General features: G+C 43.8%; 1 protein-coding gene across 1 annotated transcript in view; it reads right to left on the bottom strand.

The window, feature by feature from the left end:
* The window catches only part of NPL (N-acetylneuraminate pyruvate lyase), a 28,248-nt gene extending 16,696 nt beyond the window's left edge, over positions 1-11,552 (bottom strand). The window contains 3 exon segments of the mRNA XM_084866598.1: positions 1,269-1,342; positions 7,332-7,406; positions 11,415-11,552. Of these exon segments, the coding sequence (XP_084722724.1) occupies positions 1,269-1,342; positions 7,332-7,406; positions 11,415-11,443 (178 nt within the window). The 5' untranslated portion in view covers positions 11,444-11,552.
* Between the last annotated feature and the right edge of the window lie 14,504 nt (positions 11,553-26,056).

Genomic DNA, 26,056 nt, shown 5'->3' with positions numbered 1-26,056 from the left:
CTCCCTAGAGCCTTCTGAGGAGGAAGAATCTGTCTTCCTCACTACTGCTTCCAGCTGGAGGGGGACCCTGAGTGGTTCTGTAATCAGGTTTTGGTTGTGACATGGGGCCTGACCACCTTTTCACAGAAGTTTAACCTGCTCTGATCATGACCACAGTGCCTCCAATTTTGAAAGGAACCTTGTTGGTAGAGCAGCAGCTCGGGGCCAAGGTGTAGTGTTCTATCCAAGGGGCTGAGGCCCAGAACACAACACAGGGGGCAGGGTAGTCACAGGTAAATATACTTGTCAGGCTTAAAATGTTCAGGGTCTGATTTTTCTAATTTCTACCCTATGAATAAATGAGGGTAACCGCTAGACCTGTAATTCCTTTATGTGCTTCAGTTAGATCGTTCTTACACATACAATAGGAAAGGTCTCAGTGAAGAGAGAATAAAGGCCATTCTTAAGAAAGAGAAGCCTGCCGAAACCGGTTTGGCTCAATGGATAGAGCGTAGGCTTGGGGACTGAAAGGTCCTGGGTTCCATTCTGGTCAAGGGCATGTACCTTGGTTGCGGGCATTTCCCCAGTAGGGGGTGTGCAAGAGGCAGCTGATTGATGACTCTCTCTTATCGATGTTTCTAACTCTCTATCTCTCTCCCTTCCTCTCTGTACAAAATCAATAAAATATATTTAAAAAAAAAAAAGAAAAAAAAAGAAAAAAAAAGAAAAAAAAAGAAAGAGAAGCCTGGGCCTAGCCAGGTGGCTCAGTTGGTTAGAGCATCGTCCCAGAACATCAATGTTGGGGTTTCGATCCCTGCAGGGCATGTACAAAAATCAACCATTGAATGCATAAATAAGTGGAACAACAAACATTAATGTCTCTCTCCCCCTTCCTCCCTTTTTCTTTCTCTCTAAAATCAATAAGTAAAAATTTTTTAAAAAGAGAGCGAAAGAGAAACCTGTGTTTTGTTATTCCACTATCACTTCTTGACAGAATAGGATTGGGCAACCTAAATAATATACCTGAACCATTGATTTTCTTCCAATGGCGGTAAAAACAATACCTTTTCTGTTGCGAAGGCACACCACTAAATGAGATAATCTTTTGAGGTGCTTTTTAGGTCTAAAATTGATGAGTCTACAAATTCACAAATTTGACATAGCTTAGCCAGGCTCACTCATAGCCTATGACACAATGGCACTGTGACCTCCTGGCTACTTTCTAAGAACTGAGCTAGAGTTATGGACTGAGCTAGAGTTATGTAGAGAAATCTCTAAAGGTGACTTACCAAAAATATTGTTCACTCCCTGTTTTTCCACAAGATAATCCACGTACTGACCAATGACTGAAAGGTTGATTTCTCTAAAAGACACAAGGAAAAAATGTATATTTAGTCTTTTTTAGAATATTATTCAATCAGTTCCCCAAGTCTGTCACCTTCTTTCTGTTGGTAAGTTTTTATTGGTTTTTAAAATATATATTTTTATTGATTTCAGAGAGGAAGGAAAAGAGAGAAAGAGAGAGAGAGAGAGAGAGAGAGAGAAAGAGAGAGAGAGAGAGAGAGAGAAACATCAATGATGAGAGAGAATCACTGATCAGCTGCCTGCTGCATGCCCCCCATTGGGGATCTAGCCTGCAACCCAGGCAGGCATATGCCCTGACCGGGAGTCAAACCATCACCTTTTGGTTCATATCGATGCTCAACCACTGAGCCATGCCGGCCAGGCTGTTGTTAATAGTTTTTAAAATCCTCCTAGTCAACTGTGAAATCCCTAGCCTCCTCTGAATGCAAGTCCGAGGCCTTTGGCAGGATGCCATGGCCCCAGTCACAAGAGAGCCCGGTGAAATCACCCCGAGCTGCTACCATATTTGTCACAAGGGCACCCGAATCGCAGGGCTAGGGAGGTAACAGGATGATAATTCTCTCTGGGGACTTGACTCCCTTCCCTGCTTTCCCACCAACTCTACCTCCCCACGGTATCTGGGTTCACGTTCATGGCTACAGGTACTGTGCCAGGTACAAGAAGTCACTAGAGAGAAGGAAACAGAGAGAATGAATTCTTCTTCTCCTCACTAGCTGTTTGGGGCTTGGTGCTCATGGAGGTGAGAGGGGGCACCAGCCAGGTCACTTGAAAAAGCTGGGCCGGCTTTTTACTGCACCTTCTCTTCCTCTGAGAGCCCCAAGAACACAGCTCACGGGTAGTCTCGGGGGAGACTGGCCCGGCACCAACCCCATGCTTCCTGGAGTCATTCTTAGTGTTAACTCCAATTTAATATCTTAATTTCAGTTCCTATGGGTTCAGATTCTTTGCCTTAGGTCCACGATTATATTTTAAATAAATGTATTTAACTCTTTTTTCTTATTACAGAAGCTATGTCATGTATTTTAGAAAATACACACAGTAAGAAAGGAAAAAATAAACCACTCAGGATCTCCCTGGAGATGATTACTCTTATTAGTTTGACAGTTTTCTGTTCACCAATGTATAACATAGTATTTTCTTAAGTAAATATAGGCATATTATACAGTATTGTAATATTTTTTTCGCAGCATTTCTAAATTGACTATTTCCCCACCTCTTCAGATACTCTTGTTACTGTACTGGCTACACAGCATTTCATTTTATGAATAGACATAAATTAATTTAGCTAATGCTCTATTCTTAGACATTTCATTTACTTACAAACTCTGTAAGAAGAGAGATTATTTCTAACCACAAATCGAGGCCCTGAGTGGTGAACTAGGAAGCCACACATAGACTGCACTGATCTCTTCTCTTACAGTGTAAGGATAATAGAATTTTCTGAAATGTCTTTTCGGAGAAAAATCCGTGTTCCTGTGCATTTCCTCTCCCGGCACACAACGCACAGGAAAGACTCCATGTAAACAGAATCAAGAGGACAGGCAGGCTCTTTTCACAATGGGCATGATCTGGCATGTGCATCGGGGGATGTGACATTCCAAGTGTTTTGCCTTTCACCTATATTCTTCAGCCTTTGAAATCAATGGAAGGTATGTGGGCTTTTGGCAGTATAACTACTGGATTACTTCGAAGCTCCTTCAGCAGAGATGTGGGCAGGGATTATGGCAGCCCCACCGTGCCAGGGAATGATCTGGGCACATGGGTCACAAGTCTCCCAAACACCGTGTGTCAAGAAGATGGTAATCTGTACAACGCCGACGCCAGCAGGCCAGGCCCTTTCTGACTGGGGTAATGGGTTTTGTTTTACTTGAGAATGTGGTGAAGATTCCCTCGGTGAAGTCAAAGGCATTCGAGAAAGAAAACACAACTTTTTCCTTAACATTGTAGCCAATCTGAAAGGGACTTTCTGTTCTAATGACTGTGCTTGCCTGAAGAAAAGCAAAAGTCTTTTACTCAGGGGTAGAAATATTAGTAGACAGGGGTTGGGCTGGGTAGAGACTTCCCTTTCCGGCTATGTGGCTGGCGGCAAGATCTTTGGGATCTTGGTTTCATTCAGTGTATGGTATGGTATGGTATGGTATGGTATGGTATGGTATGGTATGGTATGGAATGGTAGCTGTCACAGACTTGTGAAGATTAAATTGGAACATTACATTAAAATGCCCAGCATGACTGACACATGGCATTTAGCCAATCAGTGTTAGCTCCCTTTCCTCTGTTCCTTGACCATCAGCATTAATCATCCCTGTAGTACATTCACTCAGGAAAGACCAAAATTCACCACACACTGTGCTAGATGCTAAAGATTCCAAGATAAATAAGATACATGCTCCATCCTTCTGTACTGCCTGGTCCTCGAGAAATGCCTATTGAATACGGTGAAGTCACTCAGAGCCTCCTGGAAGAGACAGGCATGGAACAAACAGTTTACTGTAATACTTACTCTAAACACGTAATTCTGATGGAAAATGGTGTGCACAGACAGGGTGCTGTGGGATCACAGGGGAGGGATCCTCCTACTCTTTTTAAGGAAAATGGGGGAGAATCACCAAAGGATGGTTTTGACGGATGGAAAGAAGTGTTCAAGTGGAGCGGAGAAAGGAGAGGATGCAGTAGAAACAGGCAGAGGGAACAGAAAGTGAAGGAAGGGTATGAAGTGTTTGGGGGAAATGGAAGTGCAGCAGGATGGGTAGACTGTACAGGACTTCCTCTGTCATCCCAGAGGGTGTAGGCTTTCACCTTTCACCCACCTCATTCAGATCCTATGCAGCAGAATCTGCAATTCTGCATTTCTAGCAAGTTCCTATGTGATGTTAGCGAAAATGGTCCACGGATCATAAAATGAGTTGCAAGGCTTAGACTCAAGAGATTCTTAAAGAGGAGAGTGACATGATTCCATTGGTTTATGGGGAAGCTCACTGGGCTATGTATGGTGTGGAGGAGAAACCGGAGTTGCTGCTATTTTATTCATTCTTACTTAGTGGGGATCTCCAAGATATCCCCATGACATAGCATCAGAGACTCCCAGAATTAGAATGGCCCTTCAAGATAATGTGTTTGGACTTCCTCTCTTTACAGAATATGAAAGGGAACTTTTAAAAGGTGACAGGACGGCCCCAGGGTCAAACAGCTAGCTGGTGGCAATGCTGGAGGTTAACAATCTATTTAACATGTTCTTTTTGCCAACATATTCTGAGAGTTGATTAGGTCATGAGAATGACTTAGAATCATGAAGGAAAAAGGAGGCAGGGAAAATAAATAGTTCTTGTTCAGCCAAGAATCATGGAGGCCATGGTATACAGTACCAGGTAGGAAAACCCCACAATGGCAAGTCACCAGGCAGAATGTCCAGTGTGAGATTCCACGTGACCCTTCCTTTTGCCCATCTCTTGGAAACGTGTCCGAATGCAGATTCCCTTGTGGGCAAGTAAATTAACACCCAGCTGCTCCTGGTGGGTGCTCCAAACCTGCTTTCCCTCTATATGGGAATGTTTGGATGGAGCAGGTGGTGGGAGAAAAGGGAACCAACATAGTTATGTGCCTACTATGTGCTAAGTACATTTTATTATTTAAATGTGTTTTTATTGATTCAGAGAGACGAAGGGAGAGGTTGAGAGGGGAAAGAAACATCTATGTGAGAGGGAATCATCAATTGGCTGCCTCCTGCATTAATGCCCACAACCCGGACATGTACCTTGACCTGAGATGAAACTGTGTGACCTCCTGGTTCATGGGTCGATGCTCAACCACTGACTCACACTGGCTAAGTTGCTATATACATTTTTAATGTACTAATTTAATTCTCAACAAGTTTCTTTAAAAAAAAATACATTCTTATATTGACTTGAATTGATGAAAAAAGAGGAAATAGTGAAGTGGAGGCAGGAGGGCCAGAAGTGTTTGAGAAATGGAGAAGGAACCAGCAGAGCAAAGTTAAGTTAGTAATCTCGCATACATGGGGCCTGCTGCCACAGGAAAACAGCAGAACAGGGAGGAAGAACACACTGACACTCTCAATGCGTCCCAGGTGAATAAACAAGACTGTGTTAGAAAGTCACTTCTAGGCTAACGGGTCTGATTAGAAAGATTAAAGTAGCAGAGACCAGATGTAGTTCTTTGAGTTTGCAAACAGGAAATAAATTCTGCCTGCTCATGTCTTCTGTTTTATCTGTCCAGCAAGTGGCTGACACAACGAGAAGGAGCTGACTTCAGTCTTTCTTAGGACTTGTGGAAAGGGAGAAGTAAGAGGAAAAAAAAAAAAAAAAACACACCAAAAACCAAATGCTGCTAACCACTGAGTGATCTAAATGGCATCTCAGCAAGAGTTTTATTTAGACCTAGCAAAGATGTGAATTTTCATGAATCTCAGAAGCTGGAATTTTTGAATTCACAATGATCTAAAAGGGAAACTGTAATATGGACAACTTTGATAACAATAAAAGTTAAAGAAGTTTTATCTACTTTAAACGGGGTAGGGTTAGTGTTTACAAATTCAGCAACAGAAGACCAAAAATAAGAAAAGCCTTATTTAAAGATATCTTAAATTCATCTTCCTTTTACCCCCATCTTATGCCACAAAAGCAGTCCAAACTTATGGACCTAAGTGCATGTTGATCCTATGCTAAGCACTCTTCTATGGATAATCTCACATAGTACACATAACTCCATGATCATTTATATCTTGTAGAGGAAGAAAGAAGAAGCTTAAAGAAACCAGAATTCTGATGGTTTTGGCAGACTGATTTCTCTAAAATGTCAAAAACATTTAGATCCAAGAGGTGGATGAATCACCTTTTCCTCAATGGCAACGTCCCAGGAAGAAGTTATATTTCACGTATGGACATGTACGGCACATGACCATTATCTGACAGTCTAAGAAAAATAGAATGGATGGCCATACTCTTCATGTGGAAGTCAAAATACTTGCTTGACCAATGATTTCTCAGCAATCATCTGTTGCTACCTCCCACTGCTGCAGGCTCCCCAACATGTAACCGATGTTGAAATGAGACTGCAAACATGCCTACGGGATCCCTCTTACAGCTACCTTCTCCACTATGAACAGCCTGAGGTGGAATCATGCAGATGTCTAGAGACAAGATCTAGAGGAGCCAGGTCAAGGTCTAAGGTCAAATCCTGCTAAAATGGAAGTCTCATCCAATTCCACTGGTCTTCTTTGAGAACCCAAGGCTGTGATAAAATCCAAGGAGAATTTACATTGTGGAGTTATGGACCCTGGGAGAAAAGAGAGCTGCTATATCTTTTCTCCCTTTCTGCACTCCTTGAAATATAGAGACCTCGTCTCTGACTTGGGGTCAGAGACAGTACAAGTGGACATCTGATGGAAGCTGCCACTTGGCAATGGTGCCACAGAAGTGCACAGAGGAAGTGACTGTTATACAGAGAACATCAGTCCATTTTGGTGGAGTGTAGAGGGCTCTCTGGGAATGCACATGGATGACCTTTAATTATCATCAGCTGAACTCAAGGCGTAGGCAGAACCATGCCCTGGGAACATGTTTCCCCAAAATGTGGGAGACTGTTATCAGTACTGATTTCTTATCTTTATCCATGTATTTGGAATGAGGAATGAATAGGACCTTGACTTACCCAGGTCTTTATATGCTAAATCCCAGGAATGAGGGAATGAATAGGACCTGGGCACACCCAAAACTTCTTTCACCTTAAACCCCCCTTTGGAAATAAGTAAATGCGCTATGTTGTCTGTGGTGGGTGTTGACTGTCTCTCCATCAGAGTGACAGCCTCCCACCTGGGTTCCAACTTGAATCTATTTCTATGTCTTGGTCTCTTTTTTTCTTTAATTTCTTAATCCCCAGCTCCTCCACTCAGGAACCTGTCGTTTTCCGTGCGGGCCCCCCACAGTGGAGTGAGAACAGATCCCTTGAAGGTCCCAAATGGTAGTTACCCATGCTCAGTCATCGGCGTGATGGTTGCAGCAACCAGACCTTGAAGGTTCTTCTTCCGGGAGGCCATTGAGCTGCTGAAAAAAAAAAACAACACACAACAACAAACAGAATTACTCTCTTCTTCAAGGAATGTCAATTAATGATAAAACTCCTGGGCAAAGTCCGTTCACCATTTAGAACTGTGAAAAAATGCTTACAAGTATGCGGACACAGAAAGCAGGTTTCAGAATGTAGAATTTCAAGGTTTAATTCTAAAGGAGAGGAAACTAATCTTTTAAAAGTCAGGAGAACAGAGTGGCCCGGCAACATACCATTGAAAAGGCCTCCGACTTTATCTAGCTCAGTGGTCGGCAAACCGTGGCTCTAGAGTCACATGCGGTTTTTTGGCCCCTTGAGTGTGGCTCGGCGTTAGAACCACTTATTCAAAATAGACTCGCCAGGCTGAAAACCGACTTCTGCATACGGGCCACGAGGTTTCAATGACACTGTACGTGCACGTCCTCACGTGGTATTTTGTGGAAGAGCCACACTCAAGGGGTCAAAGAGTCACTCTCGATCTACGGTTTGCCGACCACTGATCTAGAAGAGCGGTCACCAACCTTTTGGACCTCATGGACCACCAGTGGTCCACGGACCACCAATTGGCAACCCTTGCTGCAAAGGTTTCCTTAAACCAGCGGTTGCCAACCTTTCAGACCTCACGGACCATCAGTGGTCTGCAGACCACCGGTTGGCAACCACTGATCTAGATGATTGAGACAATGTCAAACCTCTAAGAACAGGGGTAAAAAATAAGAGATCAAAGAAAGAACATGGACCTAACTCAGGGAGCTCAAATATATGAAGAATTACTATAATTTAAGTTAAAATATGGTCAGGAGAACAGGGACATTCTTATCTCTTTCTCTTCGTTTGGTTAAACAAGAATCAGCTCTTATAGTTTGAAGGCTTCGGTGTAATCTCTGTAGTTTATCTTCGGATTTACCTGAAACTATCCTTTCAGATTCTAATCTTGACCATTAGGTCGTGTTTTCCTACTTCTAGTAAACCACATCACAAGTGTTTATTCACCTTCTCCCCCTCTAGACCATGCTCCCCAGGACCAGAAATACATTCCATTTGCTTTGCTTTTCCTTCTCAGTGTTCTGCAGACACCCGTGTCCAGTGAAAAATTGATGACTTTCTGGTTGATTGAATGAAGTGTCCCAGTTGTAACTGAATGATGACTTCTAAGAGTGCCAGACACATAGTAAGTACAAGTTCAGCCTTCTCCGTGAAGTCCTGTCTGAAGGTTCTAGGACATTAGCAAGTACTATCATTATTCCCTTACCAGCTCTTTCCTGTCATCCCAGCTCTACAGGTACCTCCTCCCCAGCCCTAGCTGATTCAGGGGCTAAGTCATTGCAATTCTGTTATCTTCTTTCCTGCATTCCTTCCCTCTCCCCTTAATACCTCTCTCCTAACTTGCCCTTTGTTACCTCTTATCTACACCAATGGGTGCAACCCAGGCCCGAGAGGCCCTTGGGGGCTCAAGAAAGTTCAAGTGATAAGAGTCTCAAGAGCTGGGTTCAGCACGGAGAGTCTCCTCAAATCCAACAGTACTAGGCTGTTCACACTAGACTTCCAGGCTCTTGGGCTTTTGGCTGCATCTATTTCATGCCTAGGGCAGTTACACTGATACTCTTATGATGGTCTGAAGCTCAGACGGGCAACACACACACACACACACACACACACACACACACACATCCCTGATTGGTTAAAACTTTCAAAGCATGCAGGAATGGGATGAGAGTTGGGAACCACTGTCCTAACCCCACTCTATCTTCTTTCACAGGCTGCCAGATTAACCTCCCAGGAGTATGGACATTTCTGACCTTGCCTTTGCCAATAACTTTCCACCCTGGCTTTCAGGAAATAAATATCAAACCTGATAGTACTTGCTAATGTGCTAGAGCCATCAGACAAGACTTCATGGAGAAGGCTGAACTTGTACTTACTATGTGTCTGGCACTCTTAGAAGTCACCCTGGCCCGGGGCTTTGTAGATCTCTTCATGCCTGCAAGTACAAGTACGCTAGCCCAGCTGGTCCCTGTTGCTACCTCCCTTCTCTTGTCCGGCCTGCTTGCCTTTCTCCGTGGTTCTTCTACTGGAATGCCATCATCTCCCACTTTGGCCCGTTCAGCCTGGCCAACGTTTTAAAAGCTAGGGGACATTCCCTGATTCCCCTAAAATGAAAGCAATTTCACACCCCTTAGAATTTCCCCCAAACAACGGCTTTTTCATTAAAAGCCTTACGTCAGAGTTATTCGCAGGGTAGTTGGGGCTTCTCTTCTAAACGGTAAGCCACCCAAGGAGCAAAGTTTGCTGACTTTGTGAACCGTGAAACTCCTACAGGAAGGGATGGGGCTGTGGACAAAAAGGGGCCATGTGCTAGCCTGACTAGCTCAGGGTGGCCTTGCCAACTCAGAGACCCAAAGTTGGTCTGAAATGAAAACTTTTTAAACGCAAAAGCAGTTTATGGTGGGTAGTCACGTCATAGGCCGGCACCTTCCCTGACCAAGGTCAATCTTTCTTTTACTGGGGCCTATTGTCTTTTTGCATCTATGATAGCATATCACTGGGATGCCAAAGTCGCTTTCCTTTTTTCCAGACCCCTCAAGCCATAGATAATGCTCTTGGGAGAACACAAATCCCCACATTGTTATTGTTAATTGTTGACTGTTGACCACCTCAGTAAAAGAAGTGTGTGTCTATCATTTTACTTTTTATCCAATCCCAGAAGTCTCCCCACTTTGCTTTCTCCCACCTCCCTAATCTATCACCAATGGATTTTGTGTAACCCTCTTATGTCTCCTCTTTTGATTGTAATATGTAAAACAGGGTGCAAAGCTGCCATTCTCAGAGCATTATCTCAATCCGCTGAGATTCTGCTTCCTGGCAATTGTCAGCAGTTTGGCTCAAATAAACTCATGTTTCTTACCTTAATAGGTAAAAGATCATGGCAGCTGTAACTGGAGAAGCATGGATATTTTGTCAATTTGAGGTTTAAATAAACTTGGTAATGTTATGCTTTGAAATTCTTTATAGCTTGTATCCAAAGCAAGTGGTTAGGATGTTCACCAGCTTAAGGTTTAGTGTGCATCTAGAATAGGGGTGTCGAACTCAATCAGAGAAGGGGCCAAAATCTAAAATCCAGCCTAAATCGCGGGCCGAATGGTTTACTGAACAGTCATAAACTGACAATGTCATAAACTGACAGCGGAGTGCAGTGATGACAGCGCGGTGCGGGCCACATTGCAAGGCCTGGCCGGCCGGATTTGGCCCGCGGGCCTTGTGTTTGACACATGTGATCTAGAATGTTATTACTCAAAACATTGGGGAGGGTAATATTACTTTTGAAATCTTATGCCTCTATCCACAGACAAGACTTCTTAGCGCAAATAATTCAGGTTACCTTAGTCAAATTCTCTGAAAAGGGCAAAGTAAAAAAAAAAAAAAAAAAAAAAAAAAATTAAGAAGGGGGGAGGGAAAGAAAGAAAAACAGTAAGAGAGAAAGAAAAAGGAAGGGAGGGAGGAAGGAAGAAAAAAATAAAGGAAGGAAGGGAGGGCAACTCTGGGTAAGAAGAATGACTTGACAGAGAAATAGTTGGAGAGGAAGAAACAGAAAGAGAGAAACAAAACAAAACTATAAAACCAAAACCCAGAAATACGACCCACTTCCCATAAAATGAAAGAGATTGCATCCAAGTCAATCGCTCAACTCTCTTCTGCTCAATCGCTGATGCTGGTCATTTTGACAAATAGATCTGGAAGGAATCCAGGGGTCCCTCGCCCCCATCTCCCGACTCGCTTTAGGCCGGAGGGTGTCTGTCCGCCTAGCCTTCCCCCTCCCTCTGCCCCCCCCCGCTTCCCAGTCTCCCCGCCTTCCCCTCTCCCTGGGGCCCGCACCTCCTCGCCCACCCTGGAGCCCGTCCCCTGCGCCCTCCTCCTCACATCCCCGGTGGCCTCTCCGTCCCCGTCCCCGTCTCCGTCCCCGTCCCCGTCCCCGTCCCCGTCCCCGTCCATCCGCGCCCGCTCACCCGAGACGCTGGCCCGCCTCCCTCGCCATGGCCGTGACCGCGGCAGTCGTTGCTGCGGCCGCTCTTTATCCCCCCGGGCCGTCCGCCCCGCGCCCGCCACGCCCAGGCCCCTGGGGGCTGTAGTTCGGCGCCTCTTCCTGCAGGGCGCGCCGGGCGGGGGACACGCCGCGTCACGCGGACGCACGCAGAGTCCTGCAACCCCAGAGTGGAGTCTGCGCGCCCCGCACCCCGAGAGTGGAGTCTGCGCGCCCCGGGGTCTCACCTGAGCCGGGGCCTGAGCGTCCACCTGCGCGGCGCGGGCTCCTGGGGGCGGCACGCAGCCCACAGGCACCTCCGGCCGCGCAGCGCGGGTGGCCGGGGCGCCTCCCAGCGGCGGAGGCCTCTCCTCCTGACATGCCTCTCCCCGGCCCTGCAGCTCCAGGTATTTCCAGGTTGTGGGCTTGGAACCTCAGGTCCCTGTCCCAACCCCGCACACGCTCCCCGAGGGGGAAAAAGAGAGGTGACCTGGTTTCACCATGGACTAGGTACGAATGCAGCAGCTTTTCTGGCTTATTCTTGGCAACACTTAAGAAAAGTTTCAAAAGGGAAAAATGTTATTTATTTATTTGTTTGTTTGTTTGTTAAAAATATTTTAATGATTTTTTACAGAGAGGGATAGAGAGCTAGAAACATCCATGAGAGAGAAACACCCACCAGTTGCCTCTTGCACACTCCCTACTGGGGATGTGCCTGCAACCAATGTACATGCCCTTGACAGGAATCGAACCTGGGACCCTTCAGTCCACAGACCTAAGCTCTAGCCATTGAGCCAAACCGGTTTTGGTGGGAAAATGTTTTTAACCAAAATGTCTCCACCTGCAGGAATGGCTCGTTTGTTTTCTAACATCAAGTCCTGTGCTGATAAATCAGAAACAAACAACGCCAGAAGCAGGCCCTCTGCTTTCTCCCTGACGTGAGGTAACCTCCGTTTTGCAAACAAAGCAAGGGCTGATGCTTATTATTTCCCTTAGAGAAAAGAAATCCCCCCATAAGGCTTTCTAGTTTATAGAGTGCTTTTAAATCCATAATAATCGTCATTTTATTACACAAAGCACCAGTAATTAATTCACCAATTCACAAAAACAATCTTATGTGATGGGCATTATTTTTATTACTTATTTATTTTAAATTTTTTAAATTGATTTCAGAGAGGAAGGGAGAGGGAGGGACAGAAACATCAATGATGAGAGAGCACCATTGACTGGCTGCCTCCTGCTTGGACCCTGGAGCCTGCAACCTAGGCATGTGCCCTGACTGGGAATGGAACTGTGACCTCCTGGTTCATAGGTCGACGCCCCAAAGGGTTGGGCATGGGTATTATTTCTCAAATTCACATTAAAGATGAAGAAGACTATCCTACTTTACAGATTAGAAACAGGGGTTTAAAGGGCTTACGTGATTTGCCAAAGGCCATAGAGCCTCTGAGTGGCTCAGTTGAGATTTGATTTGTTTTCAGATAGTCTGAGAGCTGATATTTTAACCACTACTCTGTTTTCCTCCAGTGAAGGAAGGAGGACAGGAAGGAAGTGTCCTAGTTATATCTGTCTGCTTTGTAATGTTAACAAGGACAGTGTATCCTAATGGGACAATGTTTGCAAAATTTTCAGCCATACTTTTAATAAATGCAAAATTAAATATTTCAGTACCCAAAGGTTTGGGTCATTGAGCTTAATAGCATCAACCAAATAAACCAATATTCTAAATGTTTAAACTCCTATTTAGTGTATCAATACTAGAGGTCTGGTGCACAAATTCGTGTATGGGTGGGGGTCCGGCCAGCCTGCCCCAATGACAGCCAATTGGGCAGGGCCGGCCAGGGGAAGGGGACATGGAAGGTTGACTGCCCAGCCTCACCCTGGATTGGGGTGTGAGGGCTGATCAGGGGGGAGGTTGGCTGCGGGGAGAGGAAATAGCTTGGGGATATAGAGTTTAGTTCTCCTGCCATCCCTCTGGTCGAACTCCTGGTAGAGGGAACAATTTGCATATTAGCCTTTTATTATATAGGATGGCAGTCAAAGCAATTCCTTATAATATGATGTTAGGTTACTAAGAAGCAGATGCTAAAATGGGATTTGATGTGCCGGAGACTTACTTGGGGAGAGAGAGCCTTCAGGTGGTCATGCAGAGCTGACCCCTGTGGAAGGAGTGAGGGTGCCCATCTTCCTGGGACAGAGGTTCCACACTGCACCTTTGATGAGGTTTGAAGGAGGACGCATCAGAGAATCCACTCTCTGGCCTTAAGAAACCCACGGCCTCTACTGTGAACTGTGGGAAAGACACTTATCTTTAAAAAGATGGCAAGTGCAGCAATAGACCTCTGCAAAGATTTTAAGAAACATGGAAGGGAGATTAATATGGGCTGAGAGGTGACTCTGTGTGAGAGAGAGAGAGAGTGTGTGTGTGTGTATGTGTATGTGTATACACAATGAGGCAGGAAACTATTTCATAAATTCTTCCTGGGGGAGGTGACAACTGAGCTGAGTCAGACAAGAGTAGGGTCTAGAAGAAGGGAGAAGCAACAAAAGGCTGAGTACTAGCTTCAGCCCTCTAACACTTTGCTGATAAGTGGCAAGGGCTCAGTGACATTTCTTATATTATCCAGTATTTTATCGTCATCACCACTTAACTTTTTATGCTTTTACTAGAGGCTTGGAGCATGAAAATTCATGCACTGGAGTGGGGGGGTGGGAGTGGGGGGGTTCCCTCAGCCCGGCCTGCCCCCTCTCACAGTCTGGGAGCCCTCAGGGGTGGAAGGGAACCTGGCGATCAGGAAAGGTGACACCCCATCACACCTCTGCTGCTGCCACTCCTGGCAGTGCAAGCCTCAGCCAGCCCTGGGTGGTTGGGCAGCTGACATCCGAGGCTTTCCTGTGCCTCAGGCTGGCCCTGGATGGCTGGGGGACTGAGGGGACTGAGGGGCTCTGGAGGCAGTCTTGGAGCTGCTGGGCCTGTGGCCTTGCAGTGTGCCAGCCCCCCTGGCGGGGCTGAGGAGACTGGGTGCTGCCATCTTATGGCTGTGGATGCCACCATCTTTGAGGACAGGGCAGTCAATTAGCATATTCCCTTTTTATTGACTGTGGGTGCTACCATCTTTGAGGGTGGGACATTCAATTAGCATATTCCCTCCTTATTGGCTGTGGGCACTGCCATCTTTGCAATGGCAGGAGGGTCAATTAGCATATTCCCTCTTCATTAGATAGGATTTCTTGACCTCTAACTCCACTGGGGAGGTGATCAAGGCTGGCAGCATGTCCTGCTTCTTTGTTTTCCCACAGTCCAGAGCGCAGTGCAGGGAGGGTGGGATTGGAGACGTTTGCTCCCTTCAATTCTCTTGTTTTGTAAAAAAAATAAAATAAATATTTATTTACTTTGTTATATATTTATTTATTCCACATCATCTTTTTCTCCCCACCACAATTCAAGCTTGGAAGCCAGTGATGAAGAGGAAATAGCTTGGCTTAGTTTTTAGACATAGAGTTTAGTTCTCCGCGTTAGTTTGTAAGTTTCCTGAGGACACCCACATAGTGCCTGCTACATGGCAGGCACTCAAGAAATAGCTGAATTAGTATCAAATGCAGAACAAATGTTGATAACTGAGAACAGAATGTTAGCTCTGTGGCCTGAACCTAGACTTTAGCACTGAGGGGAGGCTGGTGCCTCCTTGTTGACAGGTGCTGATGCAATAGTAGGGGCCCCTGTGGCCAGGAGGATTGGTGTCAGCACAGAGAACAGAAAGCTAGGGAGTGGGGCAGGCACAGGAGCTGGAGGAAGAGGACTGTCATGCGTCTTAGAGGACAAGAAGGGAGGAATTCTGGGTGTGGATTAAACTTGGACATAGTTGCCTCCTTGCTGACTTGGAGACCCTCTTTCTGATTGTACCTCTGGACTGATGTGCCAATGGGTTAAGCACGTTCACTTGTCATTTCCTAATCATTGGAAATTTTGGGCCTCGTATGACTACTAGAAAGAGAATCATGAAGGTGTCATTGGTAGAAAACAGAAGAGAAAGTTAATATTAATTTTGCTTGGCAGGGTCTCTTTGACAATATAATTTAAGTAATGACAGGGGCGAAACTCCTTTTGAAAGGAGGTTCACTGTGTATTAGCTATTGGCTACAAAAAATTCAGTGTTTCCCAAACTTTTGACAGATGTGTACCCCTTCTATAAATTTCGTAACGCTGAGTATCCCTCGTACTCATGAGAATGTAGAATTAGGCGTAGCTAAGCACGGTGCAGTGCATATCCCCACCAAACTCCGGTGCAACGCGTACCCCCACCAAACTCTTCCCGTGCCCCTTTAATTTTTAAGCAAATTTAAAAAAATTTAATTTGCTTCAACGCGTACCACACTTCGGGAAACACTGGACATGAACGCTAGGTCTTTCGGAAAAACACAGGTGAGTCTATTCTATGGTGACACTACACCAAAGGTTCCCCAAGGATCTCAAAGAGGAATGTGCAATGTCCCGTAAAAGCATCCCCAAACGCCAGCTGCTCGAGTTATGAACAAGGTAAAAACTCACCACTAGGTGACAGTCTATCCGCAGAAATTGCCTTCTCTTTTAATGACTCAAATTGAAGGTTTCTGGGAGCATCAGTAAAAATAAAAACATTAGGTAATCTTTTCCTGATCCCACTTCCCTGTCCTCCTTTCCCCCCAAATCTGTGCAGTTGACATCCTCAATTTTAACATTCTTCTTAAATCTGTCTCTCAATACTAAAATAATGAAAAAGTGATGTTTAGAAACACAGAAATTAGACATGGAAAATTAAGTGCCCCTCACTCCCCACCCTCCCACCCCCAATTCTGTTTTGTTTGTGGGTGTTTTTTTTGTTTTGTTTTGTTTTGAACATAAATATGGCAATAAAAAGAGTATGCTCAGTGGTCTTAACTTTTTGATAGGTAGAAGACACTTAAAAATCTGGTTCAAGTTTAATTTACTATTTTCTCCCTCATGAATAGAACTCTGCTTCCTTTTAGCATTTGAGGTAAAAAAAAAAAAAAAATGGGGCGATTGGGAGAAGTATGTTTTTAATCTCTTCTATGAAGAACTTTTATTTTATGTTTCTTTTGAATGAAGGGAAAACTCCCTGGAAAGAATTTGATAAGGGCAATTTGAAATTTAATTTGCTTCCACCCAAGGCTGGTTAGCTTCTGGGTAAGAGCTGAATTAGGGTGCTAACAGTCTGGGGACGGGAAGGTCAAAGGGGGCCCCATGGCTTCTGGAGGGGCACGTGGGGAGAATTTGTTGGTTTTGTTTCTCCTTGTTCCTCCTGCCCAAACCCCCGGGGCCTCGTTATCCTGGAGTAGCTCACCCAGATTTCATCTTTCGGCGTCATTTCCACTGTCCCATTGATCAAGTTCTTCTGGGCCCACTGGCCTGTAAATTACCCCAACATTCTTCTGTGCTCCCCTTCTCGGCTTAGGTGCTTCAGCTGTAGCCAAATTTTGTTAGCTGCGAGAGAAAAATGGGCAATCTATATTTGGCCATGCACTTAAAGGTGGACCACGTAGGTTAAAAACAAAAACAGAACTAAGTACGTAACAGTATTTGTTCAATTCTTCCATTTGTATTAACAGGAAAAATAAATAAATAAATAAATAAATAAAAGAGGCCTGTGTAGGAGTGCACCTGGAAATGCATAGATGGTTTCCGGAAGGAAAACAGCGATGTTCAGAATATTAAACAGCTGGCTTAGCTTGGCTATCAGGGATGCTGGCCTTGAGCCGGAGGGATGCTGCAGGAGATCCTCTAACATCTCAGCTTTAACCTTTAATGATGGATTGAAATTTTCAGGGGGAGGGGCAGCACTCCAGGGGCTTAAAGCAATGGCTGTTTACCAACCTATAGGGAACTATCTGCATACTTTAACAACTTCCACATTGATATTACTGAGCCAGCAGCTCTCAGTCATTTCTCCTGGGAAAGGGGACAGAGAGCCTGAGGGAGTTATTTTTTTCAGTGTGTCCTTTAGTACTGTTGGAAATGCGTTTTGTTTGTTTGAATTCCCTGAAGTCATGTGCTGGGAGACTGAATTTCATTCCGTTCAGCTCAGGTGGTATGTCTGATTTTTAGAATTTGGTTCTGGACATTTCTACCTCGTCATGAGTCCTCTTGACTCCAGTCTGTCTGAAACCTCAGGGCCGTTTTCTTTAGTCCCATCTTGCTGGATGCTCCTCCACAAGAGCTTTGCTTAAACTACTCTGCTCATGGGGCAGGAGCAGCCTGGCTCACCTCCCTCTCCCCATCACCCCCAACCCCAGCGTTGGTCTCTGAATCTCCTTTGGTTACCTTGGACCTCTGGTCTCTCCACCTACCAGAGCTCAGTCCTATTACTGACTGGTATAGACCTCACTCTGCTTAATCTCGTGGCCATAAAATAAGTGCTTTTGTGTGTTCACACACTTGGGGCATGTACGGTAGAAGCTGGTTGCCTTTAGTTTTATCTGGGCCTCAGCATGAATGGCATTGGTCATTATCTGAGTGGTACTGGCTCACATTAGATTGGCTTGTGCCTCCAACTGCCTAGTGCACAACCACCCAGCCCCCAACCCCCAACCCCCCCCCACTTTTCAGGGAGGCAAGGTAGTGCCACCAATGTGGTCCCTCCATCCTTTCTTGTTCTGCTTTGAGCTCCTTGCTGGTATCCCCTGCCATGAAGCCACTAGGGGGCAGTGTCTCATCTCAGCCAACCTTGCTCTCTTCCTCTGGGGCCTACAGACCTGGAGAGAGCCCCTTCTCTTCTACTTTGCCATATTTTTTCCCCCACCCAAATCTCAAAGCAGTGCCTCAATGAGCCCCTTCCCACTCTACCTGCAGGATCTTTCTCTATAGGCTCAGGCGTGAGTCTAAGGAGTTAAGGCAGGGACAAGACAGGCGTGTTTTCTTTCCCATCTCCCTTTCCTCACCCCAAGATCACCCCTTCCCATCATCCTTTCCACCCAAGGCCGCAATGAAATTGCTTCCAGCAGTCACTTCCCTCTGCTGTAATCAGCTCCTCACCAGGTCAACTGTCCCCTGAGATCGGTCACACTCTAAGTGGTGGGCACAGCCGGGCTCAGGCTAGCACCCTGCCCACACATTCGATTCACACTTATCTCACTGCATGGCAATTATCTGTTGACACGTCTGCTTCCCCCTTAGACTGTGGGTTCCTCCAGCATGAGTTCCTCACTGTGTTTTCATCTATGTATCTCCAGCACCTTGTCCCTGCCTGTAACATGGCAGACCTTGATCAATCCTTTTGAAAGAATCATCGACCACAGCCATTCAGCATAGGTATACAAAAGGAGACTGCCCTTCTTTACCAAAAGGATACTCAGGGACACTCACACGGGGAGGGAAGCTGTTCTTAAAGGCTGTTCTCCGCCCCACAAAGGAGCCATTCATCGCATCTGGACCCCGTGGTCCTCAGCGGTGGGGAAGATGCAGGGTAAGAGCGGAATTTCCAGGAGAGGCTTCAACTGATCTTGTTTTGAGAGAATAACATGCTGAACAACTATTTGACTAGTTACATTTTATTGTGTACCTGCCAATTGAAAAAACAAAGACAGACACACGAAAACCAAAACAGTATGACAAAACATATTGATCAGAGGGGGAACGAGCAGATGACACGGGGACAGAACATTTCACTTGTTTCATCCCAAATTCAGAGAAATCTGGTGAACTCAGTGTTCAATTCACCTAAATGTTTATCGCAGAGAGAAAGTGGCGGCGGGGTGTGGATTTGTTCATGCTGGGTATCAATATTTCTCCTCTTATTATTCACTGGAAGTAAGTCTGATGTCATGCGATAGACGGTTAGCGGTAAACAACTCTTCAACCAAGAAAGATAAATTGTGCAGCTATCTGACTTTATTCTCGGAGAAGTGATCCCATGAATCACAGCCAAGGCAGATACTCCTCAGCTAGTGGGAGACAGAGGTACTAATTATGTTTATTATGATGATAATAGTGCTCAACACTTACTTCAAGGCATGGTATTTGCAGAATTGGAAAAAAAAAAAAAAAGAATACTCTAGCAGGCTTACGGACATTCACTGGCAATATCACAGATGATTATAGTCCTTGGAACTATAATTTCAGAGAAGAGGAACGGGAGTTTCGTTTAAGAGAGAGAGAGATAAGTTAAACAATTTATTGAAGATCACTCAGCTCTTTAATTCCAAAACCTGATCTCTTTCCTCTACATGGCAGTGCCTGCCCAAATGGACAATGTCATAATGTAAAATCTTTTTGTGAAAAACATGATTTTCATGTGATTTAAAAACCAGTATTGTCTGATCACATGTTTTGGGTTATTTGTTCTAATACACAGATAAATGTAGGTAAAGGGAGACTAATGGCTTGCTAAGTCATAAAGCAGGTTGGGCTGAAGGAAGGATAGGGGCTGGAATGACCAACTATCACCTTACCCAACACCGTATCTATTTCCTACTCCAGACTCTAGATAACTCAGCCTGCTTAAAGCCCGTTAGAATGTCAATCAACCAGTCTCCCCACCCACCCACTGACCCATAACCGGCCAGTGTTTGTTGAAGACCCAGTTTGCTGTTCTTGGAACAGTGCTTGGTGCTGTGGGAAAATGCCAAAGCAGGACCAGACCCGGTCCCTGCCACCTTGGCGCTCGTGATCTAGGTGGCAAGACAAGACAAAAATACATGACACAGTTACAGAATCTGACAGAATGTAATAAAGTGCTAAATTGTGTGGTACAGACAATTAGGGAACAAGACAGTATATAATAAAGTGCTAATTGTGTGGTACAGACAATAAGTATAATAGGAGTTCAGTGAAGGGATGGGGGAGTGTGGGCTGCCGTCTTCGGGGAAGGCTTCTCAGCATGTCAGGCTGCCGTATTTGTGCAGTGCATGATGGGAAACTGAATATGAAATAGAGGACAGATTAAGAGCACAGTCACTGTGCTGCACTGTGGTATCTCTTCATCTGGATGAGGACAGAAAGAGAATTCTTTGAGAGGTGGAATGCTCCATTTAAAACAAAAATCAAATAGGGAAATAGCTTATTTTTTTATTGTGTTACTGAAAATTTCCACAGGAACTTCGAATCATATTTAAAATTGAGTAATATTATACACGTACTAGGAGAGTTCCGTGTTTCAAGAAACCATGTTGTAAATCCTTCGTTCATTAATGAAGAACACTTTTGCATCATAGATAATTACCGACTAGTTTATCTTTATGAAAGATCCTTAAAGCAAGTAAATAGACTGGTGAGACTAATAAAGATTTTGCAAAGTAATTTGGCAATGTGTACCTTGGATATTGAATATGTGTATATTATTCAGACAAAAGCTAAGTTTTACTTCTGGGAGGTTTATCCCAAGGTTATAATCATGGCTGATGGCAAGAATAATTTTCCTACAAGGATAATTGTAGATATCACATAGTCCCCAAACAGAGGATGGATGAAACTAACACCTACTTATAAACTGGAATCTATAGTCACTAAAACGCTACCAGAGAAAAATATTTAGTATGGTGGGAAATGTTTACTATATACAGATGAATGAAGAAAGCAAATTCTAAAACTTGTAAAGCATGATTCTATTTCTGTTAAAAGTATGTTTTGTGCAGAGAAACATACCTGAGTGGTGAAGACAGATGTAATTTCTAATTCTTTATGTTTTTGTGTAATTTCCAAGCGTTTTCCAGGCTACATGGTTAACACTAATAAAACATGTATTAGAACCCTGTGGTTCTTTGATTTAATTTATTTTCAAAGTATGGGTAGTCATACTTGGCCATCCAATGAGTTTTCATAAGATGGGGCAGACCTATTGTAGAGTGATTCCTGCAGACCTATGGGGTGGAGCTGGAGGCAGTTAGAGCCAAATGTTTCACATAAGAAGTCCTGGGACAAGAGACAAGTGCCAGGAGTATGATTCTATTTCCTTCATTTTTTTTAAGAAGAATATTTATATTGATTTTTTTATGAGAGAGAGAGAGAGAGAGAGAGAGAGAGAGAGAGAGAGAGAGAGAGAGATGAAGGGAGAAGGAGAGAAACAAACATTGATATGAGAACAAAACATCAGTTGGCTGCCTCCTGCATGCCCCCTACTGGGCATGGAGCCCCAAAGGCAGGTATGTGTCCTGACCGGGAATTGAACAGGCAACATTTCAGTGTAAGGGTGCTGCCCAATCAACGGAGCCACATGGGCCAGGGCTCCATTTCCTTTGAATTAGAAATAATTCCTATTTAGCAGAATGTATGCCTTATTTTTGTGAACTCACATCAAGGTAGGAGATGTTTGGGAGGTATGCACACTCAGAGGCATACAAATTATGAGGTTTTTTTTTTTTTTTTAGCATTAATGCCTATGGGAGGGGGTGGAGAGCCCATGGCATGAGTCACTTTTGAAGACTTCTGGGATGCTAAAAAAAAAAAAAAAAAAAAAAAAAAATATATATATATATATATATATATATATATATATATATATATATATATACAGTTTTAAAAATGTGCATTTTTAAATGCTTATCTTGAACATATTAATAGCTTTAACACAGATAATATAAAAACAGAAGGTAAAACTTTATTTGGAGATTATGTCCAAAGCCCTGCCTGGAAGCCACGTGGGGGATATGGAATTATTGAAAAAAATCAGAAAATATCTGGAAAGGGTTTTGGAATTTTTTGGCCTGCAGCAATTTTCCATGTCTAAAGTGAAAACAAAACACCCGTTTTCTATTCCGAGAACTTTATTTAGAACTATTTTGAAAGGGACTTTTCTTTGAAACATTTCAATACAAAAGCACATTATTTTCTCATCCTATGACTCGGTGTCTTCCGTTTTCTAGGTTTTGACTAATCTAAGGTCTTAAAATATACATGTTTGAAGCCCCTTTCGCTAATAATTTTCTATTTTTACCTCGCCCTCTAGCTTCTCATCTTTCAGTTGGCCCGGTGAAAATAAAATGCAGCAAAGTGAGACTTTTCCTTCCTTTCCTATGCCCCCAAAATGCAGAGAAAAATCTCTGGGTAGTTGGGTTCTTTGGAAGTCAAATCTTAGCTAAAACGGGGACATGTCTGCCTCTCTTTGAAAAATCCATCCCTTCCAATCCAAAAAGAAAACTTTCTTTTGCTGGGATGGACAGCATCCCTGAAGTGTAAGTCCTGAGGACTTGTTTCTAAGTATATATTGTCGTCCAGTGCATGTGGGTGAATTAACCCTCTGTGTTCCCCTATAGGGGAGTGTTCACATGGAGGGTGAGGGGCATAGAGAAAGTAATGGAAGGATTTCTGACACATGGCAGACAGCTGTCATGGACAAGCCTTCCCTCCCACTGCTGTCGCATGGAAAGGCTAGATAAAATGTGGCAGCAATTAAAAATATTTATATACAACCAGCCTTGCAAAGAGTAAAGGAAACAGTCTAGTTTGGAAAAGGAATTCGGAGCCAGTGTGATAACTAGCTAATGTTGCTGGACCTGCATGTAGGTGCTAGAATCTGGGGCCTGTGGTGTTGAGGCCCAGGTAGGAAATGAGGCCTCAAAGCTGTCAGAGGCCCAGGGCTGTCAGACTTATCAAATAAAACCAAAGGATGCCCAGTTAAATTTGAATTACAGATGAACAACGAATCACTGTTTTTTATATGGGATATACTTTAAAAATGTTTATGTAAAATTCAAATTTAACTGGGTATCTTGCATTTTGTCTAACCCTAACTGTGAAAGAGTTCTGTCAGTACATGTTGGGGCTCCCTCATGAAGCAGGGGGCAAGAGAAAATATTGATAACAATTGTGGGGAAACAGGAAAAAAAGGTGGGGTTGGTCTGGGGTTATCAGTGTGAAATGTGTGTCCCCCATGACTTACTGTGAGTAAATGTAAGATTCAGATTTATATAGCCTAAGGATTATAGGAACTTCAACCTGAGGAATTACCATAAAAGCTGATTCAGGAACCTTGAATTCTCAGAAATTCTCCAGAAACAAACCAACTGCTTTGTGGGGGTATTCCTACAAATTTAAGCATACAGGTATCTAATGGGATGACCAGCCCTGCTGAAGATGACATCTGAATAAAAAATTACAAGTCAAATGAGGAAATGAATCACCCTGAAGGGGAAACCAAAGATAAACAGGAAAATCAGGAATCTGAGAACTGAGTTAACCTAAAAAAATCTGAAAGACATTAAGAAATAAGGAACTTTTAAATGTCAGAGACATAAAGGAAAGCATAGAATGAAAGAACATTTTATTATTAAAAGAAGAACAGGTTCATGGGAAAAGAAACCAAATAGCAATTAAAAATAGACTTGTTGACCTTAGAAAGTCAAGGGACATACTAACTAGCACCTTAGGCATTTCAAGAGGACAAGCCACCTTGAGGACCAAAGACGATCATTTTGAATGCAGCACAGAGAATAATGAGGTAGAAAATATAAACATGAATAGGATAAATGGAGGTTAGAATGAGAAGGTCATGTACACACACACACACACACACACACACACACACACACAAAAGAAGGTGTAAGGAAAGGAGAGAGTACAGAGACAGAGGTATAATTGTTAACATGTAATAGAAGTTGCTTGGAATATAAGATCCCAAAATATCTTGTCTAAACAAGATAGAGAGTTCTTTCTCTCTCAAATAACAGTCCAGATGTCAAGAGCTTGGGCAGCTTTGTTATTTTCAATTTGTGGCTTCTATTTCAGGATCCCACATGGCCTCAGGAACTCTGGCCCTCGGGTCTGCATCTTGGGCTGTGTGGAGAGTTTGCAGGGAATGGAAAAGGGACATGCATGCCTGTTTTCTCTAAAAGCACTATTCAGAGGATACACATATCATTTCTCATATCACAAAGCCACTAGGGAGGCAGAAAGTGGTTTTAGCTATGTTCCTAGAAAAGAAAAGAAAAAAGATAGTTCTATTCTCAGAGAAAGTAGGGGAAATGCATATTGGAGGGCAACTAACTTTATCCCACAGTAGTGAGACAATATTATAGGAGATCATGAATGGGAATCTTTCAGAACTGATGAAAGGCAAGGGTTCTAAGAATGAAAGTCAGGGCATATTCTAAGAAAGATAAATAAGGGCATATCACAATGGGTTGATATTGCAGATTATTAAAATAAAATAAAATATTAAAAACTACTGGTTGGGGGGAAGCATGTTAATTACAAAAGGACAAGTTGATCAACAGCAAACCTCCTACCAGTCACAAAGATATTAGAAAACAATGAAATAGTATCTTCAAAGTGTTTATGAAAATAACGTTCAGCCTAGAGATCTAACGCAACTATCATTCAAGTATGAGTGAACTAAGAAGCCTGAAACACCAATCAAAAAGATTATATGCACCCCTATGATCATAGCAGCACAATATACAATAACGACGTTCTGGAAACAGCCCAAGTGCCCATCAGTGGATGAGTGGATAAAAAAGCTGTGGTACATCTACACAATGGAATACTATTCAGTAGTAAAAAAGAAGAATCTCTTACTCTTTGAGACAGCATGGAGGGACCTAGAGAATATTATGCTAAGTGAAATAAGCCAGTCAGAGAAAGACAAGTGTCACCTGGTTTCACTCATATGTGGAATCTAGTGAACAAAAATAAACTGAGGAACAAAAATAGATCCAGAGACATAGAAGCATGGAACAGCCTAGAAACTCAGAGGGAAGGTGGGGCTGGATGAGTGGGAAAGATCAACCAAAGAACTTTCTGGTTTGCAAGGTGGACTTTGGATTATGATAGCCCCAGTTCAAATCCTTGGTCTGTCATTGACTAACTTTGTGACCTTGAGCAGTTTAACCTCTTAAGGCCTCAGTTTTTAACAGCTGGGAAATAAATGAAATGAATCTATTTGCCAGAGTTTTTTTTTTTTTTTTTTTTTTTTTATTTTTATTAGCCAGAATTTTCTAAGCAATAGAAGCTGAAAGTAGATGAAAAGAGCATTTTATTTAAAAAACTGAGGCCTGGTGCACAGCATTCGTGAACTGGAGGGTGGGGGCCCCTTAGTCTGGCTTGTGCCCTTTAGCAGTCTGGGAACCCTTGGGGGATGTCCAACTGATGGCTTAGGCCTACTCCCCACAGGGAGCTGCAGTCGGACATCCTTAAAGCTGCTGCGGAGGCAGGAGAGGCTCTTGCTACCGCTGCCATAGTGTTCTCCGGCCATCAGCCCGGCTTGTGGCTGAGCGGCAGTCCCCTTATGGGAGCACACTGACCACCAGGAGGCAGTTCCTGTGTTTAGCATTTGCCCCCTGGTGGCCAGTGTGTGTCATAGCAACTGGTGGTTCCACTGTTGAGTAGATTTGCCTATTAGCCTTTTATTATATAGGATATCGGGCGGATCACAGAACTGTTGAATGGGCTGGAAAACTGGGCTTGAGGATATGCCTGGAGGAAGGATGCTCCAATCCAAACCACACATCTAATGGAAAACTGCTGCTGCTCCACAGATGCTATTTCTACATCAGAAAGACACCATTGCAGCCCCTGGAAAATAGCCACCACTGCTGCTGCCACCACAAAAAATGAGACACCTCTGCCTCCCCCTCAACATCAAAGATGCCCCTTTCTTTAGAGGGTGTGTGTGTTAATTGAGAATTACATATGAGAAAGGC

The sequence above is a fragment of the Pipistrellus hanaki genome (assembly GCF_964339955.1).
Source record: "Pipistrellus hanaki genome assembly, chromosome: 18".
Classification (NCBI taxonomy): Eukaryota; Metazoa; Chordata; class Mammalia; order Chiroptera; family Vespertilionidae; genus Pipistrellus; species Pipistrellus hanaki.
The sequence above is the reverse complement of the archived record's forward strand: the minus strand, read 5'-3'. Positions and strand labels throughout refer to the sequence as shown.